Consider the following 24,465-nt stretch of genomic DNA (forward strand, 5'->3'; position numbering starts at 1 on the left):
GGGATAGCGATGGAAAGGATTTCCACCACCGACCTCTGGCGGAGATACTCGTAGAGATAGATCTCTGTAGGAGCCCGCTAGCATCGCTCAACGACAATTCGCATACGCATGCTAAGGCCCGTACACGGCCGCCGGCGCAAGACGGCCCCGTGGCTTAGGTATTGATTGACGACCTCGCGACCCCAACTACCTGTTGGTTAGAGATTTAACAGTTAGGTGGCTAAGTAAATACCCGGGTGGGTAAGGAGGTCTAGGTAGGACAAGGCAATTGTGCACATACCGGCGTGAATCCGCCACGGCAACGGAGGATAGCGAACAGGTTGCCTCTTCGCCGTGTAGAGTGCATTTTGTATGCCTTGCCAGCCCTTCACGTCCCGCATCGGTGAACACGCATGCATTAGCCCACCTCGGTAACTTGAGCGTAACGCACAAACTAGGCATGTCTCACCTATTAGCCCCCGTGACTCCAAATGATATGCATGATCGGGGACCTACAGGCTCTTCACTCGACAACTCCCGTTGACTCGTTGACTTCTTGTGCGCGCACCTTCTATAGGCTTGACGCGGCCGCTCCCCCGATTGCCGATTCCCTCTCCTCTCTCCCCCAGTCATGAGACACCATGGCGTAAGCGGAATGTAAAGCGTAGCGTAGGTAAGAGACGGGCCTAGACGCAGGGGATTCGGGGGAAGATCTAGATCCTGTGATATTCCCGCCGCCCGGCCTAGGTAGGATACTTAGCTTGGTCCCGGACGCTAAGCCGCCTGGGGCAACAGGATAGGTGAAGTGGGCATCGAAGCGATAGTGCTGGGAATAGGCGGTTCTACTAGTCCAAACCCCGTAATGCTGAGGGCTATGGTGCCATGCGGCTTGACGTACGCTCTGGCGAACCTTTTGCGGGGTTGAACGTGCTGCAACCCATCCAACCGACCTAATGACAAGGCCGACCCATCATGCATCCCTTCATGAGCGGGCTGCTTGGTGGTGGCCACGCCTTTGAGCTGCACGTTGCCCATGTGACCAAGGCCATTCCTTGCCTCCTCGTTGCCACACCGGTGCAAATTGTTGCCCACCGCAGCCTTAGCTCGCATTCTTACTCGCCTCCCGGTGGTGCCACCCCTCTTGCCTCACAGCAAACTTAGACCGATGAGAAGGGCTCAGATATCACTGCTAAGATGGCACCGAAACTTGAGCATCAGGGCGAGATTCGAGGGGCAACACAATGACCGGCTTGGAGAGATCTCGGCTATGTATGCAGAGTGCCTATCGCCAGCGACCGAAGCTAGCCAGATACCGGCCTCCTTGTATATCGAACGGGGATATGACGGATCGGGTCCCCTCGTCAAAACTTAGGTGGTCGAGGCGACTGGTCCTAGGTGCTGACCGATCGGCGACCGCATGGGCACCCGCTCGGGATGTCGACAGGTCGCCACCAGGAGTGAACTCTGCTCGGTGCGATGGCTTGTCAAACATCTCACCAGACCCATGATCAATGTCGCCTCACAGAACGTTAGAATAGGGTCAGGATATTCTTATTACCCGTAAATTGATGTGCTCGGGGTTAATTCCCACTCTACGTCGGATGAGCGCATGCCACACATTTCTACTAGCTCATCCGGGGACAGAATCTAGTGAGTCCTTGCCGGGTGTCGTTGGAGCTGCGTCGGGTCCCTTCTGTGCCCTGAGTTTCTCTTCAAATTTTGCAAATTCTTTCATTGCGATCTCCTCCTCCTGGTCCATGACCTGGTGCACTCCCTTGACCTCTTCTATCTATAGATCGAGTTAGTGTTGGCTCCGTCATTGGGCCTGGGAATTGGGTATCGGGCGAAACCACAAGGGACCAGATGAACGACGGGGTTCCGACTCGACCCATCCCTAGACGCTTACTAGCGTGCGCTGTCTGCCAACGTCCAGAGCTGAGACCGCTGCGCCAGCAGAGTGGTAGGCTAGGATCAAACCGATAGAAGGGCAACTCACGTAATGCATCAACATCCCCTCGATCCCATTCCTCAGAGTCACCGTACTCGAGTCGCACGTCCGGCATGCTCCCCTCAGCTTTAGATTCACATACCCGTCCTGGAAGCCACGAAACTCGATATCCCCGCCGTCTTCCTGAATCGCAGGCCGTATTCGAGTCTCAAGCAATTCCTTGATCATACCTACGACCTCGCTATCGTTTTCGTCGTAGCTTAAGCTGTCGGCCTCTATCGTATCCTGGTCTCCCTCGGCACCCTCCTTCTTGCTCTCAGAGACTATTGGTTGGCCGGATGTCAAAGTCTCAGTGATCATGCTGAAAACCTCGGGCCTGATGTACACCCAGTTTGCGTCTGACGCCTTCGTCACGGTAATGAAGTCAGGTCCGTAGAAGACAGACTTCACCCCGTCGATATTCATCAGCTCCGCAGCTAGGGGGGACGGATACGGTGGTGAGATAGTGCTCCGTGGGTTGAGATATTCGATAAAAGGCGTGGAAATCTCGGGAGGTACCACTTTGTGGTTTGGCAAGAACTTGAGAGCGTCGGGATTCGGAGTGTTTTCGGTCTGAATAAATATGCCGCGGGCACCCCATGGCGTAATGGCCGATGACTTCGAGGTCGGTGGTGAGGCGAGTCTCGGCCTCGCCGCGATACCCAGTGCCTGCGCGCTTGTATGTGATCTTCGTGCCACACTGTAGAGCGGAGAGCAGGCGGCTGGCTGGATTGTCCTTGTGATTGTGGATAGTAAGGTGCCGGCTGGCCGGCGAAGCCAGCGTGATGACATGTTGCCTTGTCTAGTCTTGTTTTTTATAATCTGTCGAGCGCTGCGGAGAGGATTTCTATCTTCAAGAGGGATGGCGAAGGTGTTTGAGAATACCGAGAGGCACAGATCAACGGTGAGGATCAAGTGTTGGAACAGAGGCTGATAATGCAGTTGGAAAGATGACGATGACTGCTTCAAGACCCGGTAACCAACAAAAATCACGGCTTATCAATCGGCGGCAATGACAATGACGCAAAGCTTTTATTTAGGTCCGGTACTTCCAGCAGATACCTACCTGGTAGGTACCTAGGTACCTACAGGAATCGAAGTTAGTAGGCAAGGTCCCTTCTACTTTTCGACTAATAATCTTTCTCTCATATTTGCATAAACATGTTTTTACGCATGCCTGTAAACTTGTGCTGACCTTATGATAGTTTTAAACGAGCAATGCAACTGTGGGGAGGTCAGGCTAAGCTAAGGTTACCGGGTTTGATATAGGTACACACATAATAGGTACCTACTTGTTATGTATAATGGGTTAGGTAGGTAACCTCTCCGAACGGATATCCGTACTCATATCGCACTTGAAAATACCCATCAAGTCACTTGCACCCCCCAAATCAACCTTCACCATACACATTGTTGATATAGCATCCTCGCCCTTCACATTTAGCCGCGACCGCCGCCGGCGGGCCTACGATAGACCATCTACTCCTTCAAGCTCCGGCAGCCTACAAAGTGTTGAGACATCAACAATACATGGGGAATCAAGACAGTGTTCAACCTATCTCCTACAACCTGGTTTCGGTCCCAGCACTGGCTATCCGCATACATCACCTGTGACCACATTCAGTCAGGTCTTTGCGGTGCCGAAAATAAAGAAGCGCAACTTGGACATGCGGTACCCCATCCAACACTGCCACTGCATTCGTATCATATCGTCTTGATACTTTCTGGCCTTATCCTTTTCTCTACGTTTTCCTTTTTTTTTCGTGAAGAAAAAAAAACCAAGAGGGAGAAGAGGTCAGAAGACCTGGAAAGTCTCCAGGTGGGTGGTACATCAGCATCGTCGTCTCAAGGAATGGATACCATTATTAACCATTGATTCCAGGAATCAAACAAATCTCACCTAAGACTGAGCAGCGGGGCAACAACGAGTCTTTTGTTTAGGCTCCAGTCGGGTTCGTGTTGCCGGTCCATCAACACCCTCTTGACGCATCTCGCTGAGATCAAGGCCCCAGTTCTCGCCATGCCAAGCACCAAAGCTCACTGTCTCGTCTGCGAAAACGCCGAGGGCAAGTACAAATGCCCTCACTGTAGCTTGTACACGTAAGTGCAGGCAGACCCTGGGCTTGAGAAGCGTTTTTATTCTTACCGTCATTGCTCAGGTGCTCGGTCCCGTGCTTCAAGAAACACCGTGACAATCACCCGCCTATTGTATCCTCGACACCAGCGCAGTCGAAGGGTGCCCCGGTCACGTCGACTGGCGGTGCTGGCTCTCACGACGGGTCTTCTGATCCTACGCAGCCACCCACTGCCGAGCTGTCGGGAATCGCCGACATGCCGGAGTACAAGACGCTTACGCAGAAGTATCCCAGGCTAGAAGCGCTGCTTTGGAACATCGCCGCAGCCACGGACCCGCCAGCAAACGATAACGGTAGCAACTCTAGACACGGCTCGCTGTCTGGATCAAGCAAAAATCGCCGTCCAAGAAACCAACCGTGGACCCAAGATGTCGGCTACGAGAATGGCGTGGATGTTCTCCGTCGGACTAGGGAGACTCCCGGGGAGGATAGGAACGCTCTCAGGGAGTTCTCGGAGCTCTTCCGACTTTACAAGGCTAGAAAGGCATCCATCAGTGCTGTAGACAGCCTCCGACAGCAGCGTGCCCAAGATGACGCCAAGGCTATTGGGGATCTTATGCGTACTGAGAAGTTGGATGATGTATCTTAGGCTTTCATCATCCGATGGTCAACTCACACATGAAGCCAATGTGACATACTTGCTTGCCTAGGTATGTGCTGCACCCCCGAGGAAAAAAGCGACCCTCTATGAATCCTTCTATCATTATCCGGCTCTGCTAAGCCAGTATCCAGACCGTCTAGCTTTGGGGGGCCGTAGATTTGGCTTATCCCATATATCGCGCTGCCAGTGGAAGTTGGGCGTTTTCAACAGACAAGCCTTTAGGCTCGGTAAACCGCTCAGAAGCTGTATAGCCTGCCCGCCGTTATAGCACAATTGACTCGAGGTGTTTGCATTACCACACACGAAATCTTGTACTGGTCAGTTCTTGTATTTGTACCCGGCCTACCGCTATAGTGGGCATTGGAAAGATACATCCTGGGGCGGGACAGCTAAGAGTGCGAAGACTCTCGCGGCAGGCTTGACAAAGACGGGACACGATCAGAAATCCGTAAGGGGATACCGATTATATGTGACAGCCTGTTCCTATTGGGGGATTTTCGAGGAAGATAGGGTGGGTTTGGCAATATCCCCCTATCTTGGGATTGACGCCCCTTATATAGGTTCATCGACACCATCCAGCCTCATCGGGATGATTCGTACCATCATGTGCGGCCCAAATCTTCGCCTCAGCATACTGTGCACGATTTCTTTGCGCTCGGGTTGGTTGTAAGTGCATCGTGAATGCTCAAACCTCAGGTGTTCGCCCGAGTAATTAACGGGTTGAAAATCGGGCAGCTTCGGTTAGATTCACCTCACCACGCTAAGTTCCCCCTAGCAAAGAAACCCCGTATGGAATCATTAATTATCTACTAGATGCTCTCCCGAATGATTAGCCGGTAAAATCCCGCTCGTGTCGTATTCAAACGTGATGGGCATTGGCCTAAGCTCGTAGAACCCCCTACCCTCCCCTTCTCCTCTCTTCGCACATTTCCTGTCTAGGTTATTATTTGTTTCCTCACATTCTCTTCACGGCTGGAAATAGGCAAGTAAACAGAGCTCGCTCTGTAAGGTCTGATGATGCCTTGGTTGTTTAGCAGGTTTGTTTGTATAGACCTACCTATTCGAGCTACGGCGAAGCCGAAGATCCCCCCTTCAGTGAAAACGGCCACGGCTCCATAGGATGCCATCTATTGTTTCGACAAGGCTCGGTAGTTTGGACACTGGCGAAACCATCGAGCGGATACGGCGCCAGGAGCAGGCAAATAATTAAGATGGCTTGATAGAGCTGCAGGCTTTCCGACAACCTTTGGGCTCGCGCTCCATGTCTTGTAGGCTTAGTAAGGACGAGACACTATAGTACAATACCTACCCCTGCATCCCCTTATATATACCTATACCTGCACGCTATCATAGAGGATAGTTAGTCGTAGTGGCGGCGGCCGTCTTCTGTGAATCGTCTACTATTAGTTGGACTAACGGCAATAATGCAGAAAGGTGCTGTTATTGCCCGGGATGCCCGCTAGACTAGCACGATTCTGTTGCATTGAGTATAAATATAAGTGTATTTAGATATCTGTTGGCTATTGGACATAGGCATCCTTAAATCTAAGTCCAAGTCAAGACGGCAGAATCCAGTTAATCTGACGTTTTCTTTTTCTTTTTCCTAATTTTTAGGGCGTTGGAAGAGATGGCGACGAGGGGCACAGGGTCGTATGCATTATTTTTGAATCGGCTGGATACACTTGTCAGGCCTTGGGTGAGACTCGAGGGAGCGCCTCGTGCACTTTTAGTAAATATCTATCTCGATCGTGCGGATGAAAGTACGTGTCTACTTGGAAAAGAATAGGTGGCAGATAAGTTATTGTTAAGTTGTAGGTATCATTACGTACACGTCGTCTACGTCTTTTTCATGGCGGTCATGCTATGTGGTCGTTTCCCCCTCCCCTTATATCTTCTCTACATTCGCCTGAACCTGCTAAAAAACCCCAATTTCGGGAACTTGGATGACGAAGGCGACGTAGGCCCCAACTCCTGCTTCTCCCGAACCGTCGGCATCTTTTCGTCTGGCTTACTGCCTCCCTTCCCCAGATGCCCGAGCTTGCCCTTGAGTGTCCATATGGAGTCTACCCTCTTTAGCAGCGGAACCTTCATTGTCTTGGGTTTCTCGCCGGGCTCGTCGCTCTGCGACCAGTCGACACGGTGGTCCCGTGTTATGATCGGCGGATCGACGACCTGCGTCTCCTCTAAGCGTATCTCGTCAACGGGTGCGGGGCCCAGAGACGCCACTGGCGGCACCTCGTAGTTCTCCGGGATAAATCCGATGCCGCCCCCACCACCTCCCTTCCTCTCCGGCTTGACTGGCATGCTATACCGGCGGCGGCCGTTCTGCGCGCGGGCCTCTTCCACAAAGCTGCCGCTGCGCTCGTCCGAGACGGGCCGAGGGTCCTGGAATTGATTGCGCTCGTGAATCTTCTCGCGATAGCTCCGTGCCCTCCGCAGAGCGGAGTTCTGCTGCGCCGGCGTCAGACCAGCGTCGAGCTCGGCGAACTCTAACGGCCGGCCCTCGGCGTGGAAGCGGAGCGCGGCTTGGGATAAGCTGTGGACTACGTTTCTCTCGCGCATGCCGTTAGCCGTCGCGGTTCTCTCGAATTGCGCCGCGGCCTGCTGCGGGACATGATGATATGCTGCAGCCGACGGAGACGGGATTCTTGTGAGGTTCTCTGTTGGGGACACTGTCGACTCGGTTGCCGACGGCGATGATGACGGTTTGCGCCGCAACTGGTTTTGGGTGGGTTTCGACGCTGGCCGCCCCAGCTTCGGTTCTGACGAGCGGGCGCGGGTTTCCTTCGATAGCGAACTCGGTACAGGAATCCTACTTTTCCCTATTCTTGCCGAAAAACTGGCCTCGCTAGCCTCTGGGTGCGCAATGGCCGGATTGGGGGCAGCTGTATCCGTCTTCTTCGTCCCCGGTCGATTTGATGGTGCGGCCTGCTCCCTCTTCGGTGTCGACCTCTCTTCTTCTTGCAGCCTGTCCCTGCGGTTCTGCTCCGCCATCACTACGTAAAGTCGCCGGCGCAGATCATCAGCATCGAAGGGCTGAGGCTTTGCGTGCCGGCCTTGCTTTGAGTAGCTCTGCTTGAATGGGACCGGCTTAGCGGCGGCTTGCCTGCCCAAGCCCGACGCTCGCTGATCATCGGTGTGGTGGTAATTCATAGCGAGCTGTATCATTGCGCCGTACTCTGCTTAGCCGGATGTGGGGAAGCAAAGAGAAAAACGTGGTACGCCGAAGAATGTCGAGACGTGAGAAAAGAAGGGGGGAAGCGAAACAAGGCAGATATTAAATTCGTAGAATTCAAAGGCAAGAACAATCCAAATAGATGAGTCGGAAGCCGGCAAGGAGAAGAAAGGAAACTGTCTGTCTTTAACAAGGGAAGCTAGTAAACGGTTAATGAATCCTCGCCTCTCGCTCCTGTTCCTGTAGAGCCACTGTCTCCCTTCTACATAAATCTCATGCCGTGTAGGTGGTTCCGCGTCGTATGCTTCGAGAGGGCTTCTAGAGCCTCTACTCTGTTCTTAGGACAGCGGACGGTGTTATGAATTGGTCGACTGTCCGAGCTAAACCAGACATCTACCCAGATCTGTCTGGCTGGGGCGTCGACAAACTAAAGGGAACCCTTCCTGGTGTCGCCCAAGGATCTATACCGGAGTCATGACGGAAAGGGCAGATAGGGCTACGGTGGTATCCGTGAGTAGTATCTGTGAGTGGTATCAACTGTGTGTGGTAAGTAATAATAACGTGTGGTCTCTGTGGTGTGCGATGGGGGGGGTCTATGTGATAGGGCGATCCCTCTCATACATATGTATACCCATGGCCCAGGTATACATCGGGGAGGTCGACGCCTCTTTATTTGAGGGATGGCGATCTGGGGCCTGCGTCCGAGGTCGAGGGATGCGATGCGCCTGTCTCGGCCAAGCAGGTGAAGCAACTTCAACATACTATGTAACGTGAGCACACAAGGGGGGCTCGTGAACGGCAACCGAACGAGGGCGGGCCATCACTTGACTACCCACCATCGTTGGCCAGGTAGCTAGCTAGCCTCCTGTAGCTAGCTATGCTGAGAAGAGATGGAGCATGGGGATGCTAATGGCTTCGGGCGACTGCGTGACCTCGACTCCCCCCTTACCACCCTGCTTTCTGCACGCTGAGATCTTTGTAGGCTTGCCACCCAGGGCCGAGACGCGCTCTTGGTGCCACAATTTACCCGGCCCCGTATCTCCCATGCACTACGACGCCCTCTCGCGAGGAACGAGGGAGGCGGTCTGATGGGCCATCGTTTGGGGGTATCATCTGTGAATCCGTACGTGAGCGGGTAGCTTACCGTGTAGGCAGGCAAGTTGGCGTGTGAGGTGGGCCGTACGTAGCAAGATTGAGGAGGGGGGGCCGATGGAGAAGGGATCCATGGCGGCTGGATCCTTGTCGCGATCCCGGTCGTATACTACATGACAATCCCCCCCCAATCCGAGCCTGGTCTGTAGATTGGCCTGTGCCGGATGGCTTGCATGCATGTAGCCTGGCGAATTTTTCTTTCCCCAGGGGGAAGAGGAGAGCGGAAGAAGAAGAGGTAAGCAGGCCGACACGGGGAGGAGAGGGCGTGCAGAGAGTTGCTGGTCCGAGGTACGTATTATCAGCACCCCAGGCACCGCAAACGGAGGGTAAATTAGGGGATTCGATCTAGCCCTCGATCTTGTCGCACAGCGTCGGTTGTCCGGACGGTATCATCAGGTACGTATCGCCCCACCAGGCGCGTCGGCGTCCAGCTGCCGCAACCCGGGGATGGCGCCGAAATCACGCCCTCTGCAGCCTGTATGTATGAATGTATGCACGTATGTAGGTATGTGCGGATATATGCGCGTGCACCCTCCCTCCTCGTGTACGAGATTAGAAAGTACCCAAGGTGCCTAATATAGGGAGGTACCTAAACCGCCCGTTTTACGTTGTGATAGTACCCCCCAAGGCACCGGATGGCACGTACTCTGCCAAACGCCAGGGGCCCTGGGTTCAAGTTTAAGTCCAGCCGTGTCGAGTTCTATGTGGCACAGGTTGCATAACAGTTACCTTGGTACGTTAGGAACATTGTGCCGAATTTATCGCCTGCCCATACTGAGGACATCAGGGGCACATAACTCGCATATTTGCATACCTGCCTAGGTAGGTACATAACATACGCATACTATAGGTCTGCTCAGGTACCTACCTCCAGATGTGTACTCAGTATGACCGCCCCCTCGGCCTCCAATAGGTGGCATATTTACTTATCGTCGAGTTCTCGCCAACCGGCACTTTGAGATGGTTACATAAAATCATACCAGCTCTGCAGCGACTCTGCATGGGTAAATCCCTTCGACGCCCCCTCGACAGGTTTAGCTGGTTGCTGGAGTCTATAGATGCAACTCTGCGCCGTCGAGCACCAATCAATGGACGTGCCTCTTGGCGAATACATATGCATTTACCTAACAGGCACCTTGCCGTACCGTGCCATTCCTGGCCTTTTCTTTTTCTCCTTTTTTTTTTCCCTTTGGTATTTCAAATGTTCGCCCACTCGCGCCTCGCCGCCGGAAGCTAACGAATGTGGGCGGCAAGAGACCAATCTCAACTTGGAACGACTGTAGTCGGATCCAGAGGCCTCGCCAGAGCGGGTAGATCCAGTCAGGCACAAACGCGCCTAATAATACCGCAGTTAATGGCCAGATCGGCAGGCAGGTTTGTCTGGGTAGGCAGTCGGGATTGAGAGAGGGCGGGCGGATCTGGGCGCGCGTGCAGTCCGCCACCGGGCACGCTGGGTGCACCTCTGACGGACAACGGCTACTTGCAGCACATCCCGATTACGCCTACCTACCTCCTAGGTAGGTATGTGTAGGTACCAGTTGCACATGGCAATTGTTGGTATACACGTATATCAACTTCGTGAGCGGCAGCGCCTGATACGCTACCCGTCCAATAGTCGCTTGCACCCGTCGGGCTTATATGGATGAAAATACGCGCAACAACAAACCAGAATGCGACGGATATAAGGTGTATGTAGGCGGGCGGCGGCCTCAATGTACTAGTAGATTCGTCATAAAAAGTGCCCCGGTATGCGGGGCCAAAGGGGTCGTCGGTGCAACTGGAGATTATTCCTTGCGCCATCCACTCGGAGGCCTGAAAATAGGTCCGGTGGGCGTATGTATGAATATACTCATACGTGCGTGGGCATGTAGGAGGCACGCATTACGTGCTACTACGCGACGATCGTTGCGGAGAAATGGCGACGGACCCGGCGCCCTGGACGATGTCGGAACGGAGATGAATGCTGGGGCTAACGTGTACGATGATATGGATAATCTGTACGGTACTCGTTCAGGTAATCTCGAGGTTTCAATCTCAAACGTCTCGAATGGTCCGAGTCTGGATACAAGAGCGATTCGTCGAATTGAGGCTCAAGCCTTAGGGCGGCGAGGTACTCGGGGCTATAAGCCATGTTGGGACGGCCAGTAGAGACGAAGGGGAGGGGGAGGCAATGGAGAGTGTCATTCATTCAAGGGTTAGTAGGCTTGAAGAGGTAATATGATCGACGGATCGAATGTCTAAGACGAAGGTCGGTGTGTAGGTGGTATAATGATTGACCTACCAAGTGAAAAAGAGCGGCCACATTAAAGCCAGCTCTCTCTCTCTCTCTGTGTATATATATTCATAGGTATAGAGAGATAGGTAGGTTCATTACACCTACATAACGTTGGTGAAAACTCGTGCTCCCCTCCTTGCCCCGCTTGAGAGGTGACCGACATATCGGAGAGCAGGGGGGGACATCGTAAAAAGAAACCGAAAAGAACGTCCGTCAACTCATCTCCTCCTTGGCGAAGAACATTGCGTATGTGGTAAGCGAAACCGCCCACTAGCAGAGATGGGAGATAACTAATATGGTTGTTGTTCCTAAGTAACGGTGAAAATACGAAAAAAAAGCTCTCGATCGGGGAATCGAACCCCGGCCACCTGCGTATTGTCCTATGACAAGCAGGTATCCTGACCACTAGACCAATCGAGATTGGAACCCACTCAAGGAACCTGACCACTCTGGGAGTGGTGATTGGATTTGCCTGGTTGACAAACTATTCACTAAAGATGTCCTATAATGATTGCAGGTCTTTCGGCGGAAAGGAGAGCAACCCGCACCGGAGTGCCAGTGGAGTACCTTGTTGTCCTTGCTTACATAAGTGTTCATTTAGGTGGGGGCCCTTCCATATTGGAAGTTGGGTATTAGGTAACTGAATATAATAGGTACCTCATACCTATTAGTAAAGGCACCGCAGATGCCTTCTACGCAGGTAGATATATAAATTTGCTTCACCCCTACTGAGCTTCCAAGTCCTCAACTGCAGACAATGCGTTTGTGCCGATGTGTATACCCTACACGGTATGTGGGTAATACTTTTACGGTAGCCAGGATTCTATTATACCTAGGTAGTTGATGTCTCAATGTCTCTGCTACTAAGAGGTGTCTACCTGCCTTCAATACCAAGTTGAAGCCGCGAGAGGCGCCTTACCACATTGAAAGCATTGTCACCGACGGTTCTCCAAAGCGGGGTAGATTCTGATTCTTACGTAGGCGTAATCTTCATTACTCTAAATCGCTAGTCGGCTGATAAGATAAGGCCCCTCATCACACTACCGATAAGATCTCACATCGCGGACTCCCACTAGGCTAGAATTGCGCGGATAGCTGTGAAGTACATACGCTGTCTAGGATCACGTAGGTGGGTTGGAAGGGGGTAAGTACCTGAGGTAGGTCTGAGGAGGTAGAGATATGTAGGCATTGGATAGGTTGGGTACCTCCTCTGCTACTTAGATAGGCATCTCTCCCTACGTGCGGGTATAGAGGTATCGGTCAGATCAATCCAGATCGAGTTACACTACACTAGGTAGATTTTCACTGGCCTGCATACCCAAAGAACCAACTTCAGCTATACCACCACCCGCCCTAACCCGGCGGTAAAGTCTTTTTTCTGAGAAGCGTTTCTGAGAAGCGTCAGCTCCGTCCCGTAAAGCCTGGCTTGATACGCCGCTTGGATAGCCGGAGTATCGAGTCCGTCGTCGTCACCGAGACTTGCCACAATGGAGGCTGTAGGCCACACCCACTCTCACGATGGCGGCTTAACGGCACATTCTCACGGTGGCTTCTCTATTGCCGAGCATGGACACTCACACGAGATTCTTGGTGGGCCGGGGAGCTTTCTTGGCCGCGAGATGCCTATTATTGAGGGCCGGAACTGGAATGAGCGCGCCTTTACCGTAGGCATTGGAGGGTAAGTGGTCAGACAGGTATCCCCCTCCCCCTATAGTTTGGCATATCGGGCCTGGCTTCTTTGTTTCCTCTACGAGGCACAGACGAGGTTGGCCTGCGAACACCCGCCTGGATCAGAGCTGTGAGCTGAGCCATCCATATCTCCCCCTCTAGACCCGTCGGCTCCGGCAAGACCGCCCTCATGCTGGCCCTGTGCCTCGCCTTGCGCTCGCAGTACTCCATCGCTGCCGTCACCAACGACATCTTCACGCGCGAGGACGCCGAGTTTCTCACGAAGCACCGGGCGCTGCCCGTGAGCCGCATCCGCGCCATCGAGACCGGCGGCTGCCCCCACGCCGCCGTCCGCGAGGACGTATCCGCCAACCTCACCGCCCTCGAAGATCTTCACCGCGCCTTCGCCACCGATATTCTGCTCATCGAGTCTGGCGGCGACAACCTCGCTGCCAACTATAGTCGCGAGCTCGCCGACTTCATCATCTACGTCATCGACGTCAGTGGCGGCGACAAGATCCCTCGCAAGGGCGGCCCCGGCATCACCCAAAGTGACCTCCTCGTCGTCAACAAGACTGACCTTGCTGAGGCCGTCGGCGCTGACCTCGCCGTCATGGAGCGTGACGCCCGCAAGATGCGCGAGGGTGGCCCAACCGTTTTTGCCCAGGTCAAGAAGGGCGTCGGTGTTGACCACATCATCAACCTCATCGTTAGCGCCTGGAAGGCCAGTGGCGCCGAGGAAGCTTGTAGAGCAAAGGGGGGTCCGAAACCCACGGAGGGTCTGGAGACGCTGGTCTAACTAACCTATATATACGGTATGAATATGCTAGGGATTGTCAAACGAATGCGTCTACCGCTCCATCAATACAAATAATAAAAGAGAGTTGTCACGCTGGACGAAACGCGATTTGGTTAATACGAGATGGAATCTAATATTTTCATCATCGAATGATCCTACCGACCCAGCCTCGAGCTGTTTGCCATGTGCCCGAATACAAATAATCGTTTACCTAACAAGCCTGTCGACACTCCGTACGCATAGTTGACTATTTCATATCCTCGTCCATAGCCTCATTTTGTGGCCCTGTCTCCTCTTCTTCTAAGAGTGGTCCGGTAAAAGGCGTGGCATTCCGCGGCCACACTCGCTTGTATAAGCTAACGCCAACGGCATCCTGCGGGTTGATCCTCTCGTCAAAGTTGGCCTTGAAATACCCATGTGTGCCAAGGGCCTCTTTGATATACCCCGTTCTCCCTCGTTTCGTCCAAAGAGGCAGCGCCTTGAACCAGTCTACGTCCTCTCGGTGGAAGAACATGTACCGGATGGTAACGACTTTCTTGTGGATGTGATAGGGGTGGCCGGTCAGGATGACACGCTTTGCGATTACTCTCGACGTTGAGGGTGCCCGAGTGGTTCCCGTTGCCACTAGGTGTAGGGATACTCCGGTTCCTCCGCTATCTTGAGGGGTCGTTCGCTTGAATATCAATGTAGGTACAGACCCCCAAGTGATGGGGCCAACGAATGTCGCAACCGCGGATTGGCCAGGGTGGAGGTAGCGACAGTACTTGTGGACATCATTCTCCGTATTACCCGGAAGGGAAAATAGGGGGTTGACCACGAATCGTCGAGGTCCACACTGGACAATGAGCTCCTCCTTGGCCTTGATAGATTTATCGTAGTCTTCCTTGTGGGTTACGTCGAAATTCAATGATGTCTTCTTGTTCTCGTGCCGTAGGAGTGAAAAGAGTGTGACCGGTCTTGAAGGGACATTCAACTTCTTTAAATCCCGGGGGACACCTTTGAGATGGACGTGAACCCTCGTTCCTGGCGTCACCCCGCCGACGAGAGCCTCTTGCACAGACCGGTTTCGGGAAGATTGGTAGTCGGAAATCTGCAATAACCTCGACCACTCTTCTGGTTGATACGGTCGGTCCTCCTCCGTATTCCAGGGACTCGTCCGCAGACTCTTCAGCCCTCTGTATTTGGACAGGCGTTCTTTCGCAAGAACGTTTGGGTGCAACTCTATCTCGTCTGGGAACTCCTTATCATCTTCCGCCTCGTCGCGTTTCCATGCCCTATATGCCTCCAATTGAACAGCATCCTCTTCCTCGTTTGGTTCGATAAATATCTCTGACCGAGGGTATTCTGACATGGCGGCCTCGCTGGGCTCGTCCACGATAATACCCTCGATACCGTCTTCTGGGGCGGCGGGAATGTCCTCGAGCTGAGCGTCTTCCATCTCTACGTCATCTAACTCAGACTCGGAATCTGATACGTCCTCAAGGAACCACGCGGCTTGGTAAGACGACGTTCCTTTAGGTAGTTTCTTCGGGCGAGCGTATTCCTCGGGCTCTTCCTCAGAGAAATAGTGATGATCATCTAGAAGGACTCCTTTTTGGTTGGCCGTAGCAATGGACTTGTTTCCGCCTTCAGATTCGGCGTCATCCATTGTCACTTCTTCCGGCGCTAATTCGGCGAGATCATCTTGGTCTTCATCTGGAACATCCAGAACATTACCGAGTTGCGTCTCCTCTACGGGCATTCCATCGGCTTTGCGTTTCTTGGTTGGGACTGGCGCAGCTGTGATCTTTTCTATCTGGAAGGTTCCCCAATCTGCTACGTGAACGAGACGATCAGCCCTAAGACCCTTGCCTCGAACGACGCCTGTTAGTATTGTCGATTCGGTCTCAGTAAGCGGCCATTGAACCTCGTCTACGAGCATCCACGACCGCTGGTCTCGCCAATTAATCCCCTTCGGCGTTGTGGTGCAGAGGGACCTCATAAGATTCGAGCATTCTTGTCTCGAGTCAAGACTGTATATTTTATCTTGTCCTGGGTGGAAGTGTGCCATGAATGAAGCCAAGGATTTGACGACGTCCGGTCTAGCTTTCGCGGGTTGGACCTTTTCTAAGCCCTGCACGACGGTGAAAAGGGTCGACATGCCTTGGTTCTCGATGCTCCGGATAATGAGCTCGCCCAGGGTGTCAACCTCCACTTCCGAAGAGAGTACGAAAACGACGAAGTCGGCTGCTCTCGCAGCATCCATACATGCCGTGAGATCCCTCCCAACCGGTACATACTGAAGCTTCTGTTTGAACCGGTCGACAGACACTCGGAAGCTGGATTCGGAGATGTCGGGCTCGATGCCGGGCTCGATATCGAGGCTGGTATTGAGGTTGTCGATAGCCGCGGAGACGTCGCTGTCTGGGCAAAGTGGCACTACGGCAATAATTCTAGGCGCACCGTCTCGCCCAGAGAAGATGGACGCGTCCTTCTGGTGTTCCCTATGCTTGGACAGCTGACGCTGTTTTGCCTGGTTGCGACGGTCGATTTTCGACACGACTTGTTGGTTTGGAGTCTTACGCTGGCCCTTTTCGTTGGGTGCTTTACCTGTGATGGTCAAGTTTTAGCTGAGAAAAAAAGGTTCTGATCATATTGTTATGTCTGCATATTATCGTAGCTGTACCTTTGGCCTGATCCCTTAAAGCACCTTTCGTTGCCTTCTTGGATTTGAAAGCTTTGGGCAGGACCTTGCTGGTCGGCCGATGGGAGTGAGAGGCCACCGCAGACGGCATTTTCCCGTCACCTCCTGCCTTGAATCGGAACGGTAGCGATGCCACGATTGACGGCTCGAAATCTGATTTGGGCTCGATATATTATGCACAAGTTGTGTTGAAATACTGGCCGGTGGCTCGAAAGCCTTGGAGGGGCGGGCGGAGTGGAGGATGGAGGGGCAATTGACAAATGCAGGTTCCCAGGTCGGTAATAAATTTTTTTGTGTGGGCAGTGCTGAGTTAAGTTGGCTGCCTGTAAGGTACCTACCCTAGGTACTCTGCGCTAGCTTACTCACCGGCTGATAAGAGATGTAGAATAGGTATCTTTTTTATGGGGTCCAAACTTCTTATCAGGTCTTATCGAGTCTTGTCGCACAGGTAATCTCTCCCTTATCGTGTCTCTACACCAGGAATTTGCGCTTTCGCATCTGCGTCAATATCACCCTCTTTACATTTATCTTAGGTACTTAGTCGATCGCCTCCAATCCGATTCTTTCCTTCCTTCGTTTCTGTGCGCCGGCCGGCTACCATATCGCCACGTACACATCACATATTGTGTTTCCACCGGTACCGTCTGAGGGGGAAGGGATAGAGATGGAAGCCGACGAAAACGTCCATAAACCCTCGGTGGAGAAGCACGACAATGGCGCTCACGTTATCAAGCGGACTAGGGCGGAACTCGTCCCGAAACACGAGCGCGAAAGGCAACGGCTGATGAAGGAGGCCCAGAGAGACTACGGCCGAGGACGCAAGGTCAATGTTAAGAGCGTCAAGGACAAGAAATTGCGAAGTAATATGAAGGCTCTAGAAAATAAATACAAGGAGGCTACGGTGAAGGCGAAAGATGCCGAGATTCTACTTGAGAACACCAGCGGTTTCTTAGAGCCCGAAAATGAGATGGAAAGGACTTATAAAGTTACCCAGGAGCAAATACAGGCGCAGGTATCCATCGAAACAGCGAAGAAGAGATTCGACCTGAAGCTTGATCAGCTCGGCCCGTACATCTTCGAGTATTCCCGGACTGGTCGAGAATTGCTCCTGGCGGGGCGGAGAGGCCATGTCGCCACTATGGATTGGCGTCAGGGCAAATTGGGATGCGAATTACAGCTGGGCGAAACCGTGCGAGACGTGCGATGGTTGCACAACAACCAGTATTTCGCCGTGGCACAGAAGAGGCACGTCTACATATATGACCACAATGGCGTCGAACTGCATTGCTTGAGGAAGCATCAAGAGGTTACACATATGGAATACCTGCCGTATCACTTTCTATTGGCGACCTTGGTGAGTTGCGGTCGGCCGTGCGGTGGCTTTATAGGTGCTAACTACAAGGTTAGAGTATGAACGGTTTCCTCAAGTATCAGGATACCTCGACTGGGCAGCTCGTCGCGGAAATGCCGACGAGACTTGGAGCCCCAGTTTCTCTCACACAAAATCCTCATAACGCCGTCTTGCACGTGGGACACCATAACGGAACCGTTACATTGTGGTCTCCTAACTCCGCAGAGCCGCTGGTGAAGCTCCTTGCGCACAGAGGGCCCGTCCGATCCCTAGCGGTCGATAGGGAAGGCAGGTATATGGTGTCGGCAGGACAAGATTGTAGGATGGCTGTGTGGGATATTAGAATGTTCAAAGAAGTCAACAACTACTTTACGCGACAGCCAGCCTCATCCATCGCAATATCAGATCGAGGCCTGACTGCCGTTGGATGGGGGACGAAGACGCAGATTTGGAAAGGTCTCTACTCTAAGCACAGCGTCGAGCAGGAGAAGGTCCAAAGCCCGTACATGCAATGGGGCAACCAAGAAAAGCGCATTGAACGTGTTCGCTGGTGCCCGTTTGAGGACACGCTAGGTATCGGCCACGACAAAGGGTTCTCGTCGATCATCGTCCCTGGCGCTGGAGAGCCTAACTTTGATGCTCTCGAAGTCAATCCGTTTGAGACCCCTAAACAGCGGCGAGAGACCGAAGTCAAGTCGCTGTTAACCAAGCTCCAGCCCGAGATGATTGCTCTGGACCCTAACTTTATCGGGAATCTCGATCTCCGTTCCGAGAAGCAGCGCCAAGCCGAGAAAGACCTTGATGCTAAACCTGTCGACATCGGGGCAGAAATCAGGAAGAAGGCTCGCGGAAAGAATGGCGCTCTCCAGAGATACTTGAGAAAACAGAAGGCTAGGAATATCATTGACGAGAAGCGACTCAGGGTTGAAGAGGTGTGGAAGGAGCAGCTGCAAGAACGGCGGCAGAAACATAAGGAGGAGGAGGAGGAGCTTGGACCGGCTCTGGCTAGATTTGCGAAGAAGGAATAACCTGACCCTGGCGTCTCGATGGCTCTGGTGGGACGTGTCCATTCCGAGACATGGAAATGATATCCACATAGGTATAGGTGTGTATCCGTAGACGGAGGGACAGAGGGAGGGAGGGGAGTAGAGGTAATTACTTTGGCTTATACCCATGGATATGCTGTCGGACTTGGTAAATGCTGTTTTGGCCGTCGACATCCAGTCTTGCCGCGAGCGTCTGTGATGTGTGTGAGGAATGTAAGAGATGATTTGACCACTTCATGATACATCGGATTTCATGACGGCCTATGGCGGACGTATACGTGTAGGTAAGTCTAGGGGCCTAAGGTATTTCCAGTCTTGTTGTCCTTTCGTCAGTGAATGGCTAGAACGCGGATAGCTACCTGGCTGGTCGGGCAGCCTAAGCAACCCGGGCGTGTGGAATGATATGCAACAAAGCGGCAAGAGAGAACGGGGGCGATATGCATGTATGCGTCTACATACTCGTTTCTATGAGACTAAGGAGAAGGTTGGGCTGTCAACCCATTTTTGGTGCAGTCTGATTTATTCGTTGCCTCGAGGCCGCCCTCGATATGCAATCGACCAAACCAGCTGACATCATTCAACCGTTCGTCGTGTTGCTGCGGTCACCCTCCCCTCCATTGGTGCATGTGACAGTGACAGCGTGGTACCTTTACAGACGGTACGGGCTACTAACAGCTGTCGAATCAGGGCGGATCCGCCACCTTGTCCAAGTCAGCCACCTGTTGCTCTCAACAGGGATGCCGCATCCAAAAAGCCATATTGCTCTACTACTTACATACACATTTTCTTAACCCCCAGCTAGTGCTCCCTTCCTCTCCCTCCCTCTGCACCGCAGCTCCGTCGAGGTCTGGAGATGGCTGCCCTTCTCCTTTCTTCATAGACTTATCTGCCCATTACTTTTTATTGATCTCTGGCCTTCCCGTCGACCTTCTGCCTCTCACGTGTCGCCATGAACGGTCACTTCTCCTCTGTTGGCGATGCGCCAACCACGGCTCAATACGAGCATGGCATCCAAGTTATAGACGAAGACAAGCAGTTCAAGTTAGTCTTTCCTCCTCTGTGTCTCTACACCGCTGTTGTTCGCTGCTTCGTTGCCCTTGCTAACCTACACCATACTGTAGCCAGAATATCAACGCCTATCTGCAAGCAACCGATATCGCTGATACTGGATTCAACTACCACCTCATATCCGTATTCGGTTCTCAGTCTACCGGCAAGTCCACACTGCTTAATTATCTATTCGGTACCCAGTTCAATGTCATGTCCGAGGTCGAACGTCGGCAAACTACCAAGGGAATATGGATGTCCAAGAATAAAAAGGGATCCATGGCCGACAATATCCTGGTCATGGATGTCGAAGGTACTGATGGTCGAGAGAGGGGTGAGGATCAAGACTTCGAGAGGAAGAGCGCACTATTCGCACTAGCTACTAGCGAGGTGCTCATCATGAACATATGGGAACACCAAGTTGGATTGTACCAAGGTGCAAACATGGGGTTGCTGAAGACAGTCTTCGAAGTCAATCTCCAACTGTTCTTAAAGGATGTTCAGTAAGTCTTACAGGAGGTTAGCTGACATCGCCGACGAAGGGCTAATGAAAATGGGTTCAGATCTACGCCTAGGTCGCTCCTATTCTTCGTTATCCGCGACCATATTGGCCACACTCCTCTAGTAAACCTCCGAAATACCCTAATCCAGGATCTGACTAAAATTTGGTCGTCGATTTCGAAGCCACAAGGTCTGGAGAAGTCACGCATAGAAGACTATTTCGACTTTGCTTTTGCTGCGCTACCTCACAAGATCCTACAGCCAGACAAATTTGAGACCGAGGTCGTGAACCTAGGTAGAAGATTCGTTACCGGGAATCGGAACTCGAAGACCCATCTGGAGCATGGCAAACACGAGCTTGAGGGCGGTGTCTTCCTGCCCGAATACCACCGAAGAATCCCGGCAGATGGGTTTTCTGTATATGCCGAGGGCGTGTGGGATCAGATCGTTAACAATAAGGATCTCGATCTCCCCACGCAGCAAGAGCTCCTTGCTCAGTTCCGTTGCGACGAGATTTCACGAGAGGTTTTAATAGCCTTCGACGTCGCCATTAGCCCGTTGGAAGAGAAGCAAGCCGAATCCGCTCATAATGGGAAGCCGATTGTGCTCCCCGATCTCGGCAGCATTGGTTCTGCAGCGAGGGAGAAATGTGTCAAGGCGTTCGAAACGCAGGCTAGCAGGTATCACAAAACCGTCTATACGAGGAAGCGAACCGACCTGGAAGGCAAAATCGACCAACGCCTTAAGGCGTTGTATCATGGGCAGTTATCTGCCGCTCACAAGTCCAGCGTGGCCCTTTTCAGCGATGCCGTCTCTGGCGCAGTAAAAGCAGGTCAGAAGTCGGGAGGGTCCTATGAGTTCGCCGAGATCGTCGATAAGGAGAAAACAAAAGCTCTGGGCATATTCAAGAAAGAAACACAGAGCCTGGAAATTTCAGGCGTGGCGTGGACCAACTTCAACTCTCAATATGTGCTCTTCGAGAAGGAGCTTGACGAGGTCAGTGCTCGCTTAAGAAAGGAGGAGATGCGCAGACTAGCTACTCGAGTCGAACGTTGGGTCAAATCTCGACTTGGGGATGCCGTTGGACTCGAGTTCAACAAGATTGGCTCTGGGAGGGGCGGGTCCGGGGCACCCGAAGCCGGAGAAAAGCCTGCGAGCGAGAAAGACCTCTGGGATCGTATCTGGAATGTCTTTACTTCCGTCGTCAAGGAGGCCGAGAGCCGCTTTGTGGAGAGAGCTAAGAGCTTTGAGGCAAACGATGGAGAGGTTGAAGTCGGGTTATGGCGTCTGCGACGCAAGAGTTGGGTGGCACTAAGGGAGAAAATTGAGGAGGAAGTGATGGAAGGCAATATTCTACTCAAGTTACGGGAAAACTTCGAGGACAAATTCCGGTATGACGAAGCTGGGGTGCCGCGGATATGGCGGCCGGCGGATGACATCGAGGGTATATACACTCGTGCTCGGGAGTCGACTCTGACGCTTATCCCGCTCCTATCGAAGTTCAGGCTGTCCGCTGCCAATGCGTCTCCAGATCTCCCTGAGTTTATTGGCCACCAACCCCCGGGCACGGAACCTGAGGATGAGAATGATCTCGCGCCAATCGGTGGCATCGACGAGGAGGATGGAAAGAGCCTCGAGGAGGAGATGACCGTGCTGAGCGAGGGCAAGCGGCAGGATCTGGTTGTCAGGTTTAAGAAGACCGCCGATGGAGTATATGTCGAGGCCAAGCGCAGCGCCATCGGTGGGATTACGCAGGTGCCTCTGTACTTCTACGGATTGTTGCTGGCGCTGGGGTGGAACGAATTTCTGACTGGTAAGTTGCTCCGACATCGTGCTGTCGTTGGCCCACTGACCCGGATTAGTTCTGCGCAATCCTATTCTCTTTCTACTTGTTATCGTTATCGCCGGCGGACTCTATGTCTCGTATAGCCTCAACCTGCTGGGCCCTATGATGCAGATGACCAACGCCGCCTGGAACCAGGCTGTCGAGATCGGCAAGCAGCACCTTCGCGAGTTCCTTGAGAACAACGATACGGCGAGACAGGCGATTGGCATGCCGGGCCGGGATAATGGCTCGGTTAGTCTAGACAACTTAGATAGTCGGGGAAAGAAATCTCAGGCGGTGGTCAACGATGACGACGATATTTAAAGGGGGGAGAGGGGGAGAAAAAACCGAGCTGGCCTACTTTCGTAAAAAGGGCGACAGGAAGGGGCTAGGATATCGTAGATATATACTTGTCGTCGTTACACCATTGTTTAATTCGAATACTATTGTTCCGGGTGAGTTCTAGCATGCCGGAAACGGCACGATGTTAACCCCGGCGCGTGTTATATATGTGCAAGCTATGTGTACAGCAATATGTCGTAGTTAGAAGGCCTCGAGACCTGTCGGAGTGCCAAACCAGTTGCCTAACTCGTCGGCCTCCTTCTCCCTGTCGCCCCCGACGAAGAAGTCGGTAAGCCGACTGGTCCCATCCTCTTCGTCCGCCGGCCACTCCACTTTGACGCCACCCCTCGTTTCCAACATATCCTTGGCAGTTCCCCAGCTGAATCTACACTCGGGTCCCCAGCCGAAGACGGGATGCATGTTTCTCCTCAGCCAGGTGACGCAGCGCGGGTCGGAGGGATACCCGGAGCCCCAACTCAGCTCTTTATTCTCCGCTTCCGGTTCCTTCTCGGCGTTGTCATCATCATTACCGCCGCCGGGAGCACTCCTATGGCGAGGCGCACCGGGGCCTTGGGCGATGCGATCCTCGTACAGGACTTCGAGGGCGGCGTCGCGCGTGACCTTGGCGCAGACGCTAGCGGCGCTGACGCAGGGGTATATGCTGTCGGCCTTCTTCGCGACGGTGATGTTGACGTTGGGGAAGAGGCGGGCCAGCTTGGCCTGGTGGGTGGCGGGGGGGCCGACGGTGTCGACGTAGATCTCGCGGACGTTGACGCCGCGGGCGAGGACGCCGCGGATGAGGTCGACGGTGGCGTCGAGGGCCTGGGCGTTGAGGTTGTAGGGGGCGGCGGCGGCGGGGCGCTGCATGTTGGCGCCGATGTCGCGCGCGGACAGGCACGACACGGCCCAGCTGCAGGAGGCGTGCAGGGCGGACCCCGGGGCGCACAGCGTCCGCATGAGCGCGGAGCGCACCGCCGGCGTCAGGACCTTGGAGTCGTCGAACCGGTGCTCCGGGGTCTCGCGGAGGAGCGCGTCCGAGAGCGAGAGCGGCAGGTAGAACACCCCATACACCATGGGCCCTAGGACGGGGCCCCGCCCAGCCTCATCCACTCCGAGGACACAGGGCAGGCTCGCCGGCGCCGGGTCTTGCGAGGCGGGCGAGGGGTCGGGAGATTCAGTCGTCGAAGGCTCGGCGTTGCCGAGGAGAGAAGGAGGGACGGGAGAGAAGTAGGTGTAGGAGTCGCCGGCCAGTGTGGCAGGTCGCTGGATGGAGGGAGGGACGAATACGTCGGATGCTGGGGTATCGAGGTCGGCGTTGCCGTCGTCCATCTGTATGTCTTCCATGGCCGATGACGGAGGGAGGGACTCGAGCAAGTGCGAGAGGGGGATAGGAACTGCCCTAGGGAGGGGAGCTAGCTGTTTTGCGCTCGGTACGGAAGAAATGGAGATACTTGAGTCCGATTTGACTGGCTGGTCGCACTGGGTTATAACCTATAAACTTGGGTAGGATAGGTGCAGGGAACGAGCGGGCGAGTTGGTTAGGAGCAGCGTCTGGGTGGTCTTTTGGTAGAGGCAGCCGGGGCTTTTCAAGAGTTGAAGCTGTCTAGAGGTTAAGTATTTAGTGGAAGACGCGTCTCTAGAACGGCAAGGCGCGAAGGTGAGCGTGGGTTAGAGGCCCACTACAACGTAGGTACATCTATAGATACCTAGGTACCTATGATATACCTGCCTTACCTTAGGTACCCTCCAAATACCTAAGGCACCCTAGGAGGAGGTCTCTAGTCTAATATACTAAGATCAAACCTACGCCACAGTCCGAAATAGGCCACAGTCTTACGAAGGTAATTGGTCCACGAAAATGGCGAAACGGTCATAATCACGTAAGCCGCTCTACAAAGC

The 24,465-nt window shown here is 53.4% G+C and overlaps 8 protein-coding genes and 1 non-coding gene across 9 annotated transcripts; 4 read left to right on the plus strand and 5 right to left on the minus strand.

Moving 5' to 3' along the window:
* Positions 1-1,175: 1,175 nt before the first annotated feature.
* On the minus strand, positions 1,176-2,758 carry GGS23DRAFT_620063 (HIRA-interacting protein 5; the record flags this gene model as incomplete). The annotated part of the gene is made up of 2 exons (XM_051521072.1): positions 1,176-1,768; positions 1,886-2,758. 2 exons carry the CDS (start codon positions 2,756-2,758, stop codon positions 1,610-1,612), a joined length of 1,032 nt encoding a protein of 343 aa, XP_051372983.1. The 3' UTR covers positions 1,176-1,609.
* Positions 2,759-3,986: 1,228 nt separating this feature from the next.
* Positions 3,987-4,690, plus strand: GGS23DRAFT_595908 (uncharacterized protein; the record flags this gene model as incomplete). The annotated part of the gene is made up of 2 exons (XM_051518396.1): positions 3,987-4,066; positions 4,126-4,690. 2 exons carry the CDS (start codon positions 3,987-3,989, stop codon positions 4,688-4,690), a joined length of 645 nt encoding a protein of 214 aa, XP_051372984.1.
* Positions 4,691-6,391: 1,701 nt separating this feature from the next.
* On the minus strand, positions 6,392-8,201 carry GGS23DRAFT_491455 (uncharacterized protein). Its single transcript, XM_051514399.1, has 2 exons — positions 6,532-8,201; positions 6,392-6,417 (listed from the first exon to the last, which is right to left on the minus strand). Exon 1 carries the CDS (start codon positions 7,868-7,870, stop codon positions 6,599-6,601), a length of 1,272 nt encoding a protein of 423 aa, XP_051372985.1. The 5' UTR covers positions 7,871-8,201; the 3' UTR covers positions 6,392-6,417; positions 6,532-6,598.
* Positions 8,202-11,642: 3,441 nt separating this feature from the next.
* GGS23DRAFT_t43 lies at positions 11,643-11,724 on the minus strand. The gene has a single exon. It is a non-coding gene; the product is annotated as a tRNA-Asp (tRNA).
* Positions 11,725-12,791: 1,067 nt separating this feature from the next.
* Positions 12,792-13,771, plus strand: GGS23DRAFT_604536 (urease accessory protein UreG; the record flags this gene model as incomplete). Its single annotated transcript, XM_051519610.1, has 2 exons — positions 12,792-12,982; positions 13,135-13,771. 2 exons carry the CDS (start codon positions 12,792-12,794, stop codon positions 13,769-13,771), a joined length of 828 nt encoding a protein of 275 aa, XP_051372986.1.
* Positions 13,772-14,018: 247 nt separating this feature from the next.
* On the minus strand, positions 14,019-16,545 carry GGS23DRAFT_604537 (DUF663-domain-containing protein; the record flags this gene model as incomplete). Its single annotated transcript, XM_051519611.1, has 2 exons — positions 14,019-16,360; positions 16,437-16,545. The coding sequence occupies 2 exons, from the start codon at positions 16,543-16,545 to the stop codon at positions 14,019-14,021; spliced, it is 2,451 nt and encodes an 816-aa protein (XP_051372987.1).
* A 467-nt stretch (positions 16,546-17,012) lies between these two features.
* GGS23DRAFT_491584 (BING4CT-domain-containing protein) lies at positions 17,013-19,007 on the plus strand. Its single transcript, XM_051514401.1, has 2 exons — positions 17,013-17,808; positions 17,862-19,007. The coding sequence occupies exons 1-2, from the start codon at positions 17,119-17,121 to the stop codon at positions 18,831-18,833; spliced, it is 1,662 nt and encodes a 553-aa protein (XP_051372988.1). The 5' UTR covers positions 17,013-17,118; the 3' UTR covers positions 18,834-19,007.
* A 793-nt stretch (positions 19,008-19,800) lies between these two features.
* On the plus strand, positions 19,801-22,548 carry GGS23DRAFT_604539 (root hair defective 3 GTP-binding protein; the record flags this gene model as incomplete). Its single annotated transcript, XM_051519612.1, has 4 exons — positions 19,801-19,892; positions 19,973-20,401; positions 20,462-22,212; positions 22,262-22,548. The coding sequence occupies 4 exons, from the start codon at positions 19,801-19,803 to the stop codon at positions 22,546-22,548; spliced, it is 2,559 nt and encodes an 852-aa protein (XP_051372989.1).
* Positions 22,549-22,684: 136 nt separating this feature from the next.
* Positions 22,685-24,306, minus strand: GGS23DRAFT_563675 (putative 35 kDa ribonuclease H). Its single transcript, XM_051516096.1, has one exon. The coding sequence runs from the start codon at positions 23,908-23,910 to the stop codon at positions 22,768-22,770; it is 1,143 nt and encodes a 380-aa protein (XP_051372990.1). The 5' UTR covers positions 23,911-24,306; the 3' UTR covers positions 22,685-22,767.
* Positions 24,307-24,465: the final 159 nt, after the last annotated feature.

This window comes from Durotheca rogersii (genome assembly GCF_024521655.1).
Source record: "Durotheca rogersii strain YMJ 92031201 chromosome Unknown GGS23scaffold_7, whole genome shotgun sequence".
In the NCBI taxonomy this organism is placed as follows: Eukaryota; Fungi; Ascomycota; class Sordariomycetes; order Xylariales; family Xylariaceae; genus Durotheca; species Durotheca rogersii.

Excerpts from the sequence above, each read along its gene's own strand:
- GGS23DRAFT_491584 (XM_051514401.1), top strand. The coding sequence starts at position 17,119 with ATGGAAGCCGACGAAAACGTCCATAAACCCTCGGTGGAGAAGCACGAC. Across the intron at positions 17,809-17,861 it reads ACTTTCTATTGGCGACCTTG|AGTATGAACGGTTTCCTCAA; the intron begins GTGAGTTGCGGT and ends CTACAAGGTTAG.
- GGS23DRAFT_563675 (XM_051516096.1), bottom strand. The coding sequence starts at position 23,910 with ATGGAAGACATACAGATGGACGACGGCAACGCCGACCTCGATACCCCA.
- GGS23DRAFT_491455 (XM_051514399.1), bottom strand. The coding sequence starts at position 7,870 with ATGATACAGCTCGCTATGAATTACCACCACACCGATGATCAGCGAGCG.